We start from the raw sequence: 18,761 nt of genomic DNA on the forward strand, positions 1-18,761 counted from the left end.
TTGTGATTACTATTGTGATATTATTATTATTATTATTATTATTATTATTATTATTATTATTATTATTATTATTATTGACTTTTAATCAGTCCTTTGCCCTTTAATCTGCCATTACCCTTAAGGTTTCAGGGCGGCCCACAACCGTATCGCCACATTAAAAAGTCAGCTAAATAAATTTACAAGCCCACACAGTGCCAACTCCCTCAGCCCCCAGTCCTTCCTTAAAAGACATTTGTGAAGACTCAGCCTTAATCGCTCCCGCTACTGAAGTGAAGCATGTGTAAATGCATTTACTCATATTCACCCTCTGTTATTCACTCCTGCCTCATTTCCCGTCCTCCCCACACTCCCTCAATGATTCAAATTGTATTCTGAGAAGAGGGACTGGCTACAAACCGCTCTGGGAATTGTAGCTCTGTGAGGGGAATAGAGGCCTCCTATCTAGCCTTTGCGCCCTTTACAAACTACAACTCCCAAAGGTCTTTGGGGGAAGCCATGACTGTTTAAAGTGGTATCACAGGGCTTTAAATGTGTGGTGTTAGAGCGTTGGACCTGGGAGAGCAGGGTTCGAATCCCCCTTCAGACACGAAGCTCAGTGGGTGATTGGGAGGCGGGCAGTGACTGCCCCTCATCCTGGCCTACCTCACAGGGGTGTCGCGAGGATTAAATGAGGAGGGGGAGAATCATGCATGCCACCTCGAGCTCCTTGGAGGAGAAAGAGGTGGGATATAAATGCAATGGAATAAATAAAACGATGATGGCATGCAGGTGTGTCTTCCCAAACCTGGGGCCCACCAGATGTTTTGGGATGCAGTTCCCAAATGCCCCAGTCAGCACAGCTGTAGTTCAAAATGTTTGGAGGACACCAGGTTGGGAAAGACTGGTATAGACATTGATAATATTTACGCACCTTTTTAGTGGCACTCCTGTGATTTAATTACAGGAGATAAAACAATTTAAAATCTGTCTTTCATCCATATAGATCCTGATTTTATTTGCATGCCACTTTTCCGCAGTTCAGACCATGCACAAGGTGGCTCACAACATGAAAAAGTACCCCTCCTGCAACGTAACGACATTAGTCATAAACAATAAATGAAACATTAAAAAATACTTTCACAGATTTCCCCCACATCTCTGAGCCTTGTCTGGCGGTTCCCTCCCTGCCAGAAGCAAGGTTACAGGGAACCAGGCAGAGGGCCTTCTTGGTGGTGGTGCCCGCCCTGTGGAACTCCCTCCCACCAGATGTCAAAGAGAACAACAACTACCAGACTTTTAGAAGACATCTGAAGGCAGCCCTGTTTAGGGAAGCTTTTAATGTTTAATAGGTTATTGTATTTTAGTGTTCTGTTGGAAGCTGCCCAGAGTAGCTGGGGAAACCCAGCCAGATGGGCGGGGTATAAATAATAAATTGTTGTTGTTGTTGTTGTTGTTGTTGTTGTTGTTGTCGTTGTCTCCTTGTGCATGGCTGCATTTGGTTTTGCATCCCTTCAGCCACACATCCCTCCTCCTCTCTTGTGCTTTCGCTCTGCCCCTGAGTTTGCGGCCGCCAACTTCAGGTGGTGTGAAATCCCGCTTTTGAAAAAGAATTGGATCCAAATTTGCCCAGAGGAACTCTGTTTAGTCTGCAATTATGCCAGGGCGATGGAAAGGGCTCTGTGACCAAGCGCATGCTTTCGTTCCGGGGGGTTGGGCTAGATGACCCTCGGGGTCCCTTCTACCCTGACAATTCTTGTGATTCAATCCCTGGACTCTGCAGTTTAAACGGCTCTTGGGTAGCGGAGGTGGAAAAACCTGGTGTGGAACCTGCTGCCCTCCAGATGGTGTTGGACTCCAACTCCCATATTTCCCAGGCGGCATGAACAATGTATCAGGGAATTATGGGTGTTGTAGTCTGGAAGGCTGCAGCTCCTTATTCTCTCTCTCTCACACACACTTGGCTTTAAGCCCTGGAGAGCTGCTGCCAGTCCGAGCAGGCAACACTGGTCTGGAGGTACCAGGGGCAGGTTCCTGTGCTCAGTCCAAGGCCAAGGGGTCAGGCACGTACCTTTGGCAATCCCGACTGACGCAACAGAAGAACGCAGCCCCAAAGGAGACATGTGGGCTGGTTAGTCCGGATTGCCTTTTTAGAAGAAGTGTAAACAGATCAACTGGGGGGAACTGGACCGTCCGGATTCCAAAGGAGTTGACGATCGGAGGGGAAATGGCCGTGTTGTTGATGTTCAGCAAGGGCAATGGAGAGAGAAAGTGCATTTTGGATAGGGGCCACATGCAGGTAAGTTCCTATAAAACGGAGAGGGGGGGTGCGTGTCTTTGATTTTCAGCTTTCCCCCTTTTGCTCTAAGATGCCTTTTTTAAAAAGAAAGCTAATCCAGATCTCGTCGATGGTTGTGTTTAGGGTTGAGAGAATCCATTCCTTCAGCTCAGATTGGTTGGTGGCAGAGGTGGCCCGGCCCTGGAGGGGGACGAGGTGGGTCAGTGGCCTTGGGGGGCTCAGAAATCAGGGCGGCAGCCTGGGAGACAAACGCATCAGACCTCCGGACTGCCGAACTGCCTGCTCTTCTCGTTCAGCTCCGGTTCACTGGGGCTCAGGCATGGGAGCTTCTTACTGGTTCATGCCCTGTCTCTGTTACTGGGAAGGAGGGGGCCATCTATGCTGAGCAAGTCCTGGTGGATTTGGTGGTCTCCAACAGGGGGTGTTCGCCAGGCAGGGGCGAGGAGGGTGGTGGCATCGAAATGTGGCTCACCTGATTTGCTCGGCATGGACAGGGGTCTCCTCTTGGTGAAGACGGCCTCTGGATTCTGCGATTCCACAACTGCAGGTTTGTTGTTGTTTAGTCATTTAGTCGTGTCCAACTCTTCGTGACCCCCTGGACCAGAGAACGCCAGGCACTCCTATCTTCCACTGCCTCCTGCAGTTTGGTCAAAATCATGCTGGTAGCTTCGAGAACACTGTCCAACCATCTTGTCCTTCTGTTGTCCCCTTCTCCTTGTGCCCTCCATCTTTCCCAGCATCAGGGTCTTTTCCAGGGAGTCTTCTCTTCTCATGAGGCGGCCCAAGTCTTGGAGCCTCAGCTTCAGGATCTGTCCTTCCAGTGAGCACTCAGGGCTGATTTCCTTCAGAATGGAGAGGTTGGATCTTCTTGCAGTCCATGGGACTCTCCAGAGTCTCCTCCAGCACCAGAATTCAAAAGCATCCATTCTTCGGCGATCAGCCTTCTTGATGGTCCAGCTCTCACTTCCATACATCACTACTGGGAAAACCAGAGCTTGAACTATACAGACCTTTGTTGGCAAGGTGATGTCTCTGCTTTTTAAGATGCTAGACAGGTAGACAGACAACTGCGGGTTTACAAACAACCACCTGGCTGACCCCTGTGAGAACACGATGCTGGACTAGGTGGTCCTCATCCAGAAGGCTTTTCTTCTGTTCTGGACCCCAGGGATCTAGACGTAGGATTGCGTCCTGGGAGAGATTTCCCAAACCAGCTTATTCCAGCCCCTATTGTTTTGGAGGAAACTTCGCGTCTCGTTGCACAGATTTATTTTCTGAATTGTTGCATTTAGATCCCACAGTTTTTCTCAATGGAGCTCAACGTGGCGTACATGGTTCTTCTCCCCCCCCCCATTTAATCCCCACAACAACCCTGAGAGGTAGGTTAATAATAATAATAATTTATTATTTGTACCCCGCCCATCTGGCTGGGTCTCCCCAGCCACTCTGGGCGGCTTCCAACAAAGATTAAAAACACATTAAAATGTCACACATTAAAAACTTCCCTAAAGCCGAGAGGCAGTGATTGGCCCAAGGCTACACCCAGTGAGTGGGGATTTGAACCCTGGTCTTCAAGCGCCTAGCACAACGCACTGACCATTACACCACATTGCCCCTGTGGGAGCACGAGCTTTCGTTTAAAAACGAGCAAGTTTCTGGCCCTCGGGACTGGAAGGCGGGCTTGGGAAGGGGCAAGCGATTCCCTGCCGACGTCTCAGAAGCAAAAATGGGAGTGGGGCATTGAGTGGGCTCTCCAGGGGTCAGAGTGCAAAGCAAGGGATTGAACTGTGATTTTGTGGTGGTGCTTCGGTGCCTAGGAGACTCCTGTGGTGGTCTTCCTCATGGCTAGCAAAACTAGGATGATGTGTGCCAGGAAGTAAACCTGTAAGGGGGTAAAAGGTCATTGGCAATGCTATAATTCCCAAGATGGGCTGTGCTGGGCGCCGCTGGAGGACTTTGGCTATGCCTCACACTGCCTGGCAACCATCAAACACCCCCCCCGCCTGTCTCTTAGCCCTATAGCATATGCAAATCAGGTCAGCGCTAATTGTTACCGCACGTGCCATTGAATCGGCCTCATCACTTTGTAATTGTGCACAGTGTAAGAGTTGTTCATTCTCTCAAACTCTGCACATGCGCAGATTTCCCTTTGCCCATTCAGGACTAACTCCTCTAGAACAGAACCTGGCCATCTCACTTCCATACATCACTACTGGGAAAACCATAGCTTTAACTATACAGACCTTTGTTGGCAAGGGGATGTCTCTGCTTTTTAAGATGCTGTCTAGGTTTGTCATTGCTTTTCTCCCAAGAAGCAGGCATGTTTTAATTTCGTGGCTGCTGTCACCATCTGCAGTGATCATGGAGCCCAAGAAAGTAAAATCTCTCACTGCCTCCATTTCTTCCCCTTCTATTTGCCAGTTCTCCAGGGAGTCTTTACTTAGCTACCAAGAGATGACGCCGGGGATCAAAGCTGGGAACCTTCTGCATGCCAAGCACACGCTCTCCCGCTGAGCGATGGGTCTTTGCAAGGACGGTTCTGCATATTTGGGGGAAAGGGGGCAAGAGGTTGGGGCAAGGACTTCCTCTGCCCAGTTCCCTGCTTCTGGCGCAGTTCCCCAGCCTTGTTCAGAAATGTTTGTGGGGCTGAGCCCCGCAAGAATTCTGGCTTGAATTAAGCCCCACACGAAGAATCCTTTTCCCTGACTCCTCTCGGAGGCACGGGAGGCTGCAAAAAATTAGAGGGCGGGAAAACTGAGTCGTGGCACGGATTCAGGACACATGTGAGAGAGTACTTCTTCGCACGACACACTTAAACGGCGGGGTTTGCTGCCACCAGATGTGGCAGCAGACTCCGGCTTGAAAATGGGATTAAAGAAGTCTATGGAGGGGGGAGGTCTGTCAACAGCTGGTAGATATAGGAAGCCTTCGTGTTTGGGATGAAGACATTCAATACAGAGCCAGACCACTGGCCCATAGAGCCTATTGCAGCTTCTTCTGGCTGGCAGCATCTCTCCTGAGGGCCGCTTTGCCTATGCTCTTGTAACCTCTAGGTTAGATGACTGCAGCACATTATACGTAGGGCTGCCTCTGAAGGACGGTATGGAAACATCAGCTGGTGCAGAATTTGGCAGCCAAATTGTCACCGGGGCGAGACAGTTTGCACATATTACTCTGATTCTGGCTCAACTCCACTGGCTGCCCATTAGTTTCTGGGCCCAATATGAACTGACCCTGGCTCTAGGATCTTTATCTGAAATCCTTCTTTGTGTGCCTCCTTCTCTAGACGTCTGGAAGGCGGCAACATGAGAACGGGGCCTTTTCTGCAGTGGCTCCCCATTTGTGGGATGCTCTCCCCAGGGAGGTTTGCCTGGCACCCTCATTATATATTTTTAGACGCCAGGTGAAAACGTCCCTCTTCAGCCTGGATAGCTCAGTTGGTTAGAGTGCTGTGCTGATAATGCCAAGGTTGCGGGTTCGATCCCCGTATGGGACAACTGCAAATTCCTGTATTGCAGGGGGTTGGACTAGATGACCCTCAGGGTCCCTTCCAAGTCTACAATTCTACGGTGACCAGGCCTTTGACTGATTAATATTCCAGGGCCTTTCAAATGTGTTTGCGGGGGTGGGGGTCATTATTCTGTTTTGCTTTAACTATTTATTTTGTGCTCTTAAGTTGTGAACATCTCCGAGATCTTTGGGTGAAGGGCAGGGTATACATTTAACAAAGAAATAATAAATAGGTTCATTCTGCTACATCTCCAGTTAGGGATGGATGAGGCCCCTATCTGAAAGCTAGGGCAGTTGCTGCCAATCCCTAGGACATGGGCAGACTCTGGCAATGCCCCTTCTGTGTGTGTGTTTTCGTCCCCGCTGCGCAAAGGGAAGGATGGCCCTGCCCACCCCTGCCATGTGGCCCCTGGCAGGCTCCCCAGAAGAGAACATGGCCCCTGGGTTCTCCATCTTTGCTGTAGGAAAATCCTGAGGTTGATGGACCAATATCTCAGCATGATTTATTTATTTATTTAATAAAATGTCTCTACCACTTGATTAGTGGGACGCGGGTGGTGCTGTGGGTTAAACCACAGAGCCTAGGACTTGCCGATCAGAAGGTCGGCGGTTCGAATCCCCGCGACGGGGTGAGCTCCCATTGCTCTGTCCCAGCTCCTGCCCACCTAGCAGTTCGAAAGCATACCAGTGCAAGTAGATAAATAGGTAACACTCCGGAGGGAAGGTAAACGGCGTTTCTGTGCGCTGCTCTGGTTCGCCAGAAGTGGCTTAGTCCTGCTGGCCACATGACCCGGAAGCTGTACGCCGGCTCCCTCGGCCAATAAAGCGAGATGAGCGCTGCAACCCCAGAGTCGGTCACGACTGGACCTAATGGTCAGGGGTCCCTTTACCTTTACCACTTCCTTGTTTAAAAAGGCCTCCAAAGCAGCTTACAAAAAATAAAAATAATGATACAATAATATTATTAATAAAAGCAATTAAAATGTTCCCAAAAAAAGTAATAAGCTAAAAGCACACCAGCGTTCTGGATACCTGGGTAGGCTTGTCGAAACAAAAATGTCTTTAGCAGGTGCCGAAAAGGGTACAGCGAAGGCACCAGCTTGATATCAAGTGGCAGGGAGTTCCAAAGTGTAGATGCCGCCAAGATGGATTTCTTATGGGTGTGGAGTATAAGACATTTTCCTGCTACTCCAGGAGTCTGGAGGAGAGATCTTTGCCAGCTCTTCTGCCTGAGATTCCTTTTTAACTGAGGTTGCTTGCGACTGAACCCAAGACCTGAGCTACGGAGAAGTAGCAGCAGAGGTTTGCTGCCTGCCTTTGCACTTTGCTTGCGACCTTCCTGGAAGCACCTGGCTGCAGCCAATGAACCCTCCATCCGATCTGGCACAGTGCTTCTTACATTCCTAGTCCAGTTTTGGGGTCAGTAAGGACTCCCTGATTCATTCTCAAACTGGCTAAGGAACAGAGGAGAGGGTCAGGGGGTGGCCCTCCCTAGCCGCTTGCGGCTTGGCTCGCTGTCTCGAGTCACCTGGAGCTCTTTCCATTGCAGGCCCCTGGTTGCACCTGCTGTTTTGACGTGTCCCGTGTTGCGCTTCCTTTCCTGCAAAAGAGAGGAAGGCAGCCTACGGATCCTCTGCAAGTCTGCAATTTGATGAGAAGCCAGCTGCAAAAATAAGCTTTCCCCTCAAACTTTCTGCATGGCTCCCCCCCCCATCCCCTTTTCAACAAAAATGCATACTTTTTTGCAAAGTGCGATGCTTCAAACGGCGCTTGGTGCTTATTATTATTATTATTATTATTATTATTATTATTATTAACTGCCTTGAAAGTGTGGGTATTGTTCCAGGCGAATTGGTAAACAGGAAGGCAAGCCTCCCATTCCCCCGGGATTTTGCTACCCCCCCCCCCACCCGGAAAAAAACCAAAACCTGTTGTTTCTCTCTCCCTCCTCACGCCTTCAGCATCCCTCTGCAGAGAAAATGTTTAGCTCCAGATCCGGCCAGCTGTTCTCCTTGGGGATGTGCTGGAAGACAAGAAAGCAGTGTTAAGGAGCCAGGGCACCGCAAAGGTCGCACTGTTTCCCTCCCCGCTTGGATGAGGGACAAGACCCTAGCGCTGGAGGAAGCTCCCTGCTCCTTCGCCTCCCCCCGCAGCCTCCCCGCCAGCCATCTGTCAGGTGCACAGGCTGGGAAGTCTTAAAGGAAGGGCTCTGCCCCATCCCCAGCAGGCCCAAGGGGGCTTCGGGGCAGGATGAGACCCTTCCCACATCATTCCCCTGCGGCAGGCCTGGGAAGCAGTTTTGCAGAGGAGGCGACTTCGCTGTTTCCTGCAGTTCCAGGACTCTCGCATCTCCAGCGTTTTTCCAGGCCTGCCGTCAAATTATTCCCTGTAAATAGTGGCTTTTGCCGCTGAGGACATTCCGCCCGGTTTGGCACTTTCTTATGCTCCAGGCTCAAATTAGGTGGGGGGGTTTTTTGGGGGGGGGAGTGTGGTTGTACACACTGGAGTAGGAGAGGAAAAACAAAGACTGACATTTTTGCATCAGCCCCAAATTCGACACCAAGGAAAGCGTTAGCTGGAAATTAGGACAACGAAGCACGCTTCTCCATTTTTGTCCAGTTCTGGGAATCACAGTTTATCGGCAAGGTAGAATGTGTGCAGAGGAGGGCGACTGAGATGATCAAGGGTCTGGAAATGAAGCCGTATGAGGAACGGTTGAGGGAACTGGGTGCATTTGGCCTGGAGAAAAGAAGACTGAGAATTCAGATACAGTCATACCTCAGGTTACAGCCGCTTCAGGTTGCGTTTTTTCGGGTTACGCACCCGCCAAAACCCGGAATTACCGGCATGGGTTACTTCTGGGTTTTGGCGGTTGCGCATGCGCAGAAGTGATAAATTGTGCTTTGCGCATGTGCAGAAGCGCTGGATTGCAACCCGCGCATGCGCAGACGCACCTCTGCGGGTTGCGAACGCTATGGGTTGCAAATATGCATCCAGCATGGATCACGTTTGCAACCCGGGCGTCCACTGTATTTGAAGATACGATAGGTAAAGGTAAAGGGACCCCTGACCATTAGGTCCAGTCGTGGCCGACTCTGGGGTTGCGGTGCTCATCTCGCTTTATTGGCCGAGGGAGCCAGTGTACAGCTTCCAGGTCATGTGGCCAGCAGGACTAAGCCGCTTCTGGCGAACCAGACCAGCGCACGGAAACGCCGTTTACCTTCCCGCCGGAGTGGTAACTATTTATCTACTTGCACTCTGACGTGCTTTTGAACTGCTAGGTGGGCAGGAGCTGGGACTGAGCAACGGGAGCTCACCCCGTTGCGGGGATTCAAACCACTGACCTTCTGATCGGCAAGTCCTAGGCTCTGTGGAAAGACAGTCACATGGAAAAGGGAGCAAGCTTGTTTTATCCTGCTCCAGATGGCAGGACTCAAACTGACGGATTCAGAGAAGAGAAAGGAGATTCCGACTAAACATAAGGAAGAGCTTTCAGATGGTGAGAGCCGTTTGACTGTGGAGCAGACTCCCTCGAAAAGTGTTGGACTCTCCATCATTGGATGTTTTTAAACAGCTTGGATAACCATCTGCCAGGGATTCTTTAGCTGTGATTCCTGCATTGCAGCGGGTTGGACTAGATGGCCCTTGGGGGTCCCCTGGCATCTCCGCCATTCTGCGATAATGTTGCCGGGAAACCTGGGTACCCCAGGATGCTCCCTGGCCAGCCAGGTCTGCCAGCAAGGTCTGAGCCCGAGGGCTGGAGGAGAGCCTGAGAAGCGATTTGAAATCCCAGGCAGAGGCCCACAGGAAATTGCCTCTCCAGCCCACAGTTAAAGCTGACCTCTTGGCAGCCGGTCAAACCCTTCCCTGCGAATACCATAGAGTCTCTGTTCCAGGCTAGCGGGCAGGCGAGGGAGAGATCCCCTTGGGACCGGCCAGAGAGGAGGAAAGGGGAGGAGAGGAGAAAGAAAACAAGCATGCGCGATTGCAGGCGCAGCGCGCACCAGACTCAACAGTGTCCTGTTGTGGAGAGCTGCACAACAAGCTCTCTCCTGCCTCAGCTGCCCAGGGGAACGCAGATCCCAGACCTGTCAGGATTCGGATAACTTTTGGATGCTGGGAAGTTGGAGCCTGAGCTGGTTTGCTGTCTCTTGCTGAGCATGGAGATTTCAGGCAGGCCGGCACAGGCAGTTTTGACACCTACGACCCTTGCTGAAGTCTCCGCTTGGTTTTTCCTGGGGAGACACCGAGGCAGCGGGGAGGATGCCTCCCCCCAAAAGGTCAGATGCCTCTGAAATTGACTGCCTGGGACTGCATCAATCTCCGTCATCCACAGAAAACCTTCGGATTTCTCCTTGGGCGCCTGCAAGTGTTCCCTGAAGCATCTTGAGGACCCTGGATTGATGGATGCCTTTGCCCTCCAATGGAGGCAGCCTTGGTTGGACTGTGGTGCAACTCTGGTGGTTTTGGGGACTTTTGCTAGCCGCTGACAGTGCAAGGATCCCGCTGCAGCCTCTGGGAAGCCCCCACCCCCTTCTCCCGTTTATGTTGTGGGTCCCTTTCCCAAAGGTGTGTCGGTCATATCAAGACAGAAGGAAAGCTGTCAGAGAGCATCCTCTCTGGGTAACAGAGATGCGCCGCTTTGAGGCTCTGCGCCGCTCCTTCCCATTTCTGGCCCGCTTCCGCATGTACACGGTAAGAGAACGATGCGCGCAGACCCGTTTGCAACGAGGAAATGCCCTGCTTCCTCTCCCTTTCGGCGTTGGTCTTCATCTGCTGCTTTTTACGTGAGTGCGCAGCCTGGCTGGCTTACTAGAGCCAACTCTTTAGCTGCTTGCTCTGTAGGCGCCGTTCCGCCACACTATGGTCCGGGTTACGAAGGTGCATCTCCAGGAAGCTGAAGCATGGATAGTCCTGCTTTACTTTGGGGTAGGAGGGTGGGTAGGGAACTCGCGGCCTTCCAGCAGGCAGCAGGGCCCATATTCTGGGATGGCAGGAGCTGGGGTTCAGCAACACCAGGGGCCCCAAAAGGTAACCACACCTGGTCTAGGGATCCTCATGAGAAAGCACCTTCTGCGTAGGGCTAGTGCCAGAGACTGATGTAGGGACTGGTGCAAGCAAAACCAACCTGGGTCTGTGCATCCTCACATGTGACTGGCCCAGCACATTGCATAAACCCTGCAGCAGTGGCGCAGTGTCAGAATCTGGACAAAAGGGACCTGGCTTTTAAATCCTTTCTCAACCGTAAACTCACAGGAAAATTTCCCATCTATGCAGCGTGGGGGGGGGGCAGTGGTCCTACTTTGTGTGACATCAACACAGACGCGGTGGCTCATCGCAGTCCTTCCTTTCCAGGTTCCAGCTTTTTGCTCTTCTGAATTTTGTTGGCAAAAGGGGTTCCCTTTTGCTGCATGCCAGCTTCTAAACTTCCTTCTCCGTTGTTTGTGCTGTGAGAAGCAGATTTCAAAACTGTAACCCTAAACAGGCTTCCCCTAAAGGGAAAGACACCTCTGTGTGAACGCAAGCTAAAGGATTACGTAGTTAGCCTGTACATGATGCTTTTGAGTGCTCAGAACGCTCCACATACATTGGCAGAGATCTTTGCTACAACCCTGCAAGGCTGTCCTTAGTGCCATAATGCAGATTTTGGAACGGTGTGATTCAAATCCAGAGCATTAGCTCAGCACAAGCTTTTGCATGTCTACTCAGAAGCAACTCCCACTGATTTCAGCTGGGCTTACTTCCAGGAAGGTGTACATAGGATTGTAGCCTCTGGTCCTATAGACACTTACTTGGGAGTAAGTCCGATTGAAATCACTGGGCTTTCCTTCTGAGTAGACATGTCCTGGACTGCACTCTTATCTTAGCCACTGCTACCTCACCTGTTACGGACTTGACCTGTTAGAGAGAGGGATGGAGACGTTTTCTCACTATATATCAATGGTGGAACTGGAGGATATCCCGTTCTGAGAACCTTAGAGAGATGCTGCCTGCCAGGGTAGACAATATCACAATAGATGGACCAATGGTTGGAATCAGGATCAAGCAGTCTCATTACTCCAAAACAGTAGCTGCCACGTTGCAACTTTGTCTAAGCTGTTCAATTTACGATAATAATTCTACAGGGATAAGGAGTCCAGGAGGAGTTTGCGTACTTTGAACAGGGCCAGACAGGATTACTATTTTTTTATTATTACATTTGTATCCCACTTTCATTTCGTTTCACTTTTGATTTGTCTATCGCCTTTCCATATTGCTATACACAAGGCGGTTTGCAAACTGGAGAAGCAACAAAGTTTACGCACCGTATAACCATCTGACTCAATACAAAGAATTCATAATAAAAACATAACTTAAGAATGAACAACTCGTATCAAATAAAGTAATATTCAATAATCCATTAGAACAGAATACAATTAAATACCGCGAGATAATAACTGAACAGAAATCCTTTCTTAACAATTACAAGAAGTAATTAGATTCTGGTAGGTAGCCATGTTGGTCTGACGCAGTCGAAATAAATAAAAAAATAAAAAAATTGTCCAGTAGCGCCTTAGAGACCAACTAAGTTTGTTCTGGGAAATAATTACTAAACGATAATCAATAGAAATAACATCAACACACAATGCATAAAACGCCACAGAACAAAACCATGTGAAAGGATCAAATTGCAAAACAAAGAATCATAGAGTAATAATAATAATAATAATAATAATAATAATAATAATAATAATAATATTTTATTTATATCCCACCCTCGCCAGCCAAAGCCGGGCTTAGAGCGGCTAACAACAATAAAAGTAACACAGCATCCTAAAATCAGTTCATTTTAAAAGTTGGGACCCCACGGGTCATCTAGTCCAACCCGCTGCAACACAGGAACAACTCCAAGGAGTTTAAGGAGGCCTGCATACTTCTCCTCTCGTTTTTATCCTCACAACAGCCCTGTGAGGTACATTAGGCTGAGAGGCAGGGACTGTCTCCAGGTAGCCCAGTCAGCTTCCTGGCCGAGTAAGGATTTGAACCCGGGTCTCCAGCCCTGTCCCAATTGCACCAGGCTGCCTCTCAAATAGTCTCCAAACTTGAATGCTTCTTGTCCAGAAACTGCAACTCTCTCTTTCCCCCTCCTCCCCACCCTTCTTGCAAAAGGGACGTCCACTTTCTCCCACTGGACGCAGCCCCAAATATTTTTAGCCCGGCCTGCGCCACAGAGGATCTGTACTGCTGTGTGGCAGCTTGAAGTGGCTGCTGCCCAAGAATACCAAGGCAGACTCTCCTCCCCCCCCCCCCTCTGTCTGGGGAAGCAGGGAGGTTCTTGGGAAAGGCCAGCCAGGAAGGCAGGGAGGGGGGCAGAAAAGAATTGGCGTGGCTGCGGGAGGCCCATTGGATTGCAAACACCTGTTTTCAGGTGGGATGCTTGCAAATTCAGGTCCTGCTGTCAAAGTGGGTTTGTGGCACTTGGGCTGCCACCCCAATTGTTTTTGCAGTAAGGAAAGTTATGCCATTGGGATAGCTCAGTCGGCAGAGCATGAGACTCTCTCTCTCTCTCTCTCTCTCTCTCTCTCTCTCTCTAAATTTTATTAATTTTCAGCATATCATTTTCAACAGTAATTAAACACATTTTGACATCTTATACAAATTTTTTGACTTCCATCAATCTCAACTGAAAATTTTCCAGTCTAATCTCTAAATACACATTTCCCACTTCTTCAATTACATTTAATTCATAACTAATAAGCAAGATGAACGCCGCAACCCCAGAGTCGGTCACGACTGGACCTAATGGTCAGGGGTCCCTTTACCTTTACATTTTACCTCGGTCTATGAACGGAAGCCAAACGGTGGAAGGGCACCGGCGGCAGAAGGCCTCGTTAGGGAAAGCACGCCTCGGTTTCAGAACGGTTTTGGTTTCAGAACGGACTTCCAGAACGGATTAAGTTCGTAAACCGAGGTACCACTGTATTATAATTTGTGCAGCGGTCAATAAATTTGTGAGCAAGTCCTTCACAGCCTGTGAGCCTTCCACCCCATCGTAAATTGAGGATGTACATTTAAACCGGGGAGTTGGCATCACTCCCATTGAATGCAATGGGATTTACTTCTGAGTCAACATGCACTCCATCCCAGAATAACCTCTGTATCCCCCTTGTGTGAATGGGTCCTTGGTCTCCGGCTGTGAAGGGCTCTCCACTCCAGCAGAGCGAGTGAGCACAGCTGGGATCGGAAAGCCAAACAAATGCCATTGTTGTTGCTTTCCCCTAAAATCGGGGCCAGATGTTTAACTGGGAGGGCAGTTTACCAGCGATTGGACAGCGAGCCAAGAACGGAGGGAGTAGCTTCGTTGCTCCGCTTGCAGATCAAGCCCAGATGGCCTTTTAAAAAGCAGAGCAGAGCGGGGAAACCACAATGGAGAATCCTGTAAAAAGGAGATGCTAACCAAGAGAAGGAAAATGTATTTGTTGTACTTATAGCATGTTTCTGGAGCAAGGCAGTCCACATTCATTCATCCTGGAGTTTTTGTGGAATCACTGACCCACTTTTAAACCCATTAGAGAAGTCTTCCACAAACTTGGACCTCCCCAAATGTCTTGGCCCACACCTGTAGTTTCTTATGATTGCTGAGAGGTGTCAGGTGACTCTTGTTGTTGTTGTTGTTTAGTCGTTTAGTCGTGTCCGCCTCTTCGTGACCCCCTGGACCAGAGCATGCCAGGCACTCCTGTCTTCCACTGCCTCCCTCAGTTTGGTCAAACTCATGCTGGTAGCTTCGAGAACACTGTCCCACCATCTCGTCCTCTGTCGTCCCCTTCTCCTTGTGCCCTCCATCTTTCCCAACATCAGGGTCTTTTCCAAGGAGTCTTCTCTTCTCATGAGGTGGCCAAAGTCTTGGAGCCTCAGCTTCAGGGTCTGTCCTTCCAGTGAGCACTCAGGGCTGATTTCCTTCAGAATGGAGAGGTTTGATCTTCTTGCAGTCCATGGGACTCTCCAGAGTCTCCTCCAGCACCAGAATTCAAAAGCATCAATTCTTCGGCGATCAGCCTTCTTGATGGTCCAGCTCTCACTTCCATACATCAGGTGACTCTTAACTAACTTCAACCCCCGGGATGCTTCGGGGGAAGCCACGCGTGTCAAAGTGGGAAAACAGTGCTTTAAATGTAGGGTGTGCCTGTGGACTTTTGCCAGTAAGGCATGTAAAAGAATTTGGTCCAAAAGGAGCTCCCTGCCAATGGAAACAGAGAAGGTCAGGGAGGAGGCAAGCCTTGTCGTCACCTTGAAGAGCTAGTTTTCTGTGTGCAGGTGGGTCATTCAAATGCGCCCAGCTCAATCCTGCACATGTTTGCTTAAAACCAAGTCCTGCTGAACCAAGCTTCAATTCAGCAGGTGAGATTGGGTTTTCATAAGTGTGTCTGGGTTTGCCAAAGTGTGGGTGAGCCCTGACTCAGGGCTGATTTCCTGATCACCTGATGTATGGAAGTGAGAGCTGGACCATCAAGAAGGCTGATCGCCGAAGAATGGATGCTTTTGAATTCTGGTGCTGGAGGAGACTCTTGAGAGTCCCATGGACTGCAAGAAGATCAAACCTCTCCATTCTGAAGGAAATCAGCCCTGAGTCAGGGCTCACCCACACTTTGGCAAACCCAGACACACTTATGAAAACCCAATCTCACCTGCTGAATTGAAGCTTGGTTCCGCAAAATCTCTCTTTGGATTTTCCGTGCATCTGATAGGATTGCCTTAGTATGTTTTTTAGTTTTTGGGAAGCTGCCCAGGACGGCTGCCCAGTCTGATAGGCAGGGTACTATTATTATTATTATTATTATTATTATTATTATTCAGTGGTACCTCAGGTTACAGATGCTCCCAGTACGTTTCCAAGCACAATTCAATTGGCTCCCAGTACATTGGCTCCCAGTACGTTTCTGAGCACAATTCAAAGTGCTGGTGTTGACCTTTAAAGCCCTAAACGGCCTCGGTCCAGTATACCTGAAAGAGCGTCTCCACCCCCATCGTTCTGCCCGGACGCTGAGGTCCAGCGCCGAGGGCCTTCTGGCGGTTCCCTCATTGCGAGAAGCAAAGCTACAGGGAACCAGGCAGAGGGCCTTCTCGGTAGTGGCGCCTGCCCTGTGGAATGCCCTCCCATCAGATGTCAAAACGATAAACAACTACCTGACATTCAGAAGACATCTTAAGGCAGCCCTGTTCAGGGAAGTTTTTAATGTATGATATTTTAGTGTTTTTTGGTTTCTATGGAAGCCGCCCAGAGTGGCTGGGTACAAATAATAAATTATTATTATTATTATTATTATTATTATTATTATTATTATTATTATGCTTCAGGTTACAGACGTTTCAGGTTACAGACTCCGCTAACCCAGAAATAGTACCTCAGGTTAAGAACTTTGCTTCAGGATGAGAACAGAAATTGTGCAGCGGCAGCAGGAGGCCCCATTAGCTAAAGTGGTGCTTCAGGCTTAAGTACAGTTTCAGGTTAAGAACGGACCTCCGGAACGAATTAAGTTCTTAACCCGAGGTACCACTGAATTCAGTTTTATGATCTGTTTCTTCGGTCGATGTTTGGCTGTGAAGATGATCAGTGCATAAAAAGCAAAAGGCCGCTGGATTTGTGCAAGGTACAGCCATGGAACGATGAGCTACTTATAAGGAAACAAGGGTTAAACATGGATCCACTGGCCCTGGCTTGCGCAAATGCAGAAAGTGTTGGCAGGGAGAGGTGTGTGCACAGAAGCCTCATTGCACAGATCCCCTCTTCCCTCCAACCTTCCGTGTGCATTGGGAGGGCAGCCTGCAGAGCGGTGCTCGGTGTGCTCACTTGGACATCTGTAAAAGACATGATCAGGGGCCTTGATAAAGCAGTTTCAGCATTTGTGTGCTTAGGCAAGCCTCTTAGCTTGCCTCCCTATTCCCACCTCTCAAATGCACGCCTTTCTTGCGTCCTGCTGTCACCTTCAGCCAAACAGGTTCCGCTGCCTTTTGCAAAACCTCGCAACACCCGTTTACCCAACTCCAGTTTAACTCTATCTACATGCTGCTTTTCCACAGCAAACTATGCGGGAAATGTCCTGCAGTAAACATTACTGCGACGCCCTCCCACCAGATGTCAAAGAGAAAAATAACTACCAAACTTTTAGAAGGCAGCCCTGTTTAGGGAAGCTTTTAGTGTTTAATAGGTTATTGTATTTTAGTGTTTTGTTGGAAGCCGCCCAGAGTGGCTGGGGAGGCCCAGCCAGATGGGCAGGGTATAAATAATAAATTATTATTATTATTATTATTATTATTATTATTATTATTATTATTATTAGCTTGCCATCAAAATGCATCTACACCCATTGATTTGTCTTGCTTGTGCCCTGCCTGTCTCCGTGCAAGGCGGCTCACGACGTACATTAACGCGGATTCATCTGAAAACGAACAACAAACAAATCAAAACAATTAAACGAACCTATTGAAAGCAGTGCTGAAATGACTTAGATTCATTTTTAAAACACAGACGAAGAAGAGCGCCCCTTGAAGGCCCTCTCGCAGCAGCCACTTAGCCACCAAGGGTCTGTTGGAACAAAAAATGTCTTTGCTGGCTGGTTGGCGAGAGCAAAGCAGTGAGGGCAAAATGACTCTTGCCCTACGCTTTCGAGGCTCCGCTTTTGCAGAGGCTGTGGAAGGGAGTTCCACTGTCTAGGAGCAGCCACCGAGAAGGCCCTGTCTTGCGTCCTCACCAAACGTGTCTGTGAAGGTGGCAGTGTTGCAGGCAAACAAAGCCCATACAGTGGTACCTTAGGTTACATGCACTTCAGGTTACAGACGCTTCAGGTTTCAGGCTCCGCTAACCCAGAAATAGTGCTTCAGGTTAAGAACTTTGCTTCAGGATGAGAACAGAAATCGTGCTCTAGCGGCAGCAGCAGGAGGCCCCATTAGCTAAAGTGGTGCTTCAGGTTAAGAACAGTTTCAGGTTAAGAACGGACCTCTGGAACGAATTAAGTACTTAACCCAAGGTACCACTGTAGTTCCTGGGTCTTGCCAGTAAAACTCAGGAGCCAGGAAGAGATAGAGTCCAATTTTATTACTTTGCAAAGCAATAAGTTCAGCGGGATCATTTCCACAAAGGCTGAACGCCATCCCATTGCCCCGGGGGGGAGGGGGGGCTTTTACTTACAGGTTTCTTACACAAAGCGTTAAAATTTCCTCCAATCATGCATAGAAACCTTTCTCATTACCTCATTCAAGGAAGAAAACTAGCTGTTGTTAACCAAAACTCATTTAGATACATTGCACTTCAAGCATAAGTGTAAGAATTTGCTGACATTGCTTTAATTCACTGTGTGGCCTTCACATAAATGCATTTTGTTGCAAAAGCTGTTGCGCTTTGCGTTGTGCGTGCTGTGAACCTCCGTGTGCAGCAACTTGTGTTCTCGCGATAAGAGCAAAGGCTTTGCCAGCAGTTTCTGAAAGAGCTGCCATTTTTGAGGTCCTTGGGGTCCGTCTGCGCCCCCCAGCAGGAGTGAGAAATGGGCCTTCTCAGAAAATCTCAAAGCCTGGGCAGGCCCCTTTGGGCAAATACAGGGCTTCCGATACACCTACATTTATTATCAAAGTGTATTATAATATGAGGTAGACTTGTGGGGTTCTGTGGGGAACAATATCGGGTGGGGAAGGGTCTTTCTCGAAGGGCCGCCTTCTCGCCCTGAAAACTGGCAATAATCCCCTCCCTCAGGATGGGACGGCAACCATTCGCTGCTCAAATTCACCATATTTTTTTAAATAACAATTTATTGAATTTCCGACAAAACCATAATTTTGACTGAACATTAACCATAATTTTTTGCTCTGTTACTTCGGTCGCCGTTTGGCTGTGAAGATGCTAAAGAGAAAAGGTTTATGCCTTGTTTCCTTATAAATAGCACCTCATTGATAGCCTCAGTCAGGAAATGCCTAGAAACCAATATTTTAGCACGGCACAAAATTA

General features: G+C 49.0%; 1 protein-coding gene across 6 annotated transcripts in view; it reads left to right on the top strand.

The window, feature by feature from the left end:
• TNK2 (tyrosine kinase non receptor 2) overlaps positions 1 to 18,761 on the top strand; it is a 105,675-nt gene that overhangs the window by 31,114 nt on the left and 55,800 nt on the right. The window contains exon 1 of one of the 6 annotated variants that reach the window (XM_028731900.2): positions 9,740 to 10,480. The exons of 4 other annotated variants lie outside the window; for them this stretch is intronic. In XM_028731900.2, the coding sequence (XP_028587733.2) occupies positions 10,193 to 10,480 (288 nt within the window). In that variant the 5' untranslated portion in view covers positions 9,740 to 10,192. Of the gene's footprint in view, positions 1 to 9,739; positions 10,481 to 18,761 lie in introns of those variants that run through there. One more of the 6 variants, XM_077929615.1, reaches the window with a different exon arrangement.

The sequence above is a fragment of the Podarcis muralis genome, chromosome 6 (assembly GCF_964188315.1).
Source record: "Podarcis muralis chromosome 6, rPodMur119.hap1.1, whole genome shotgun sequence".
Lineage (NCBI taxonomy): Eukaryota > Metazoa > Chordata > Lepidosauria > Squamata > Lacertidae > Podarcis > Podarcis muralis.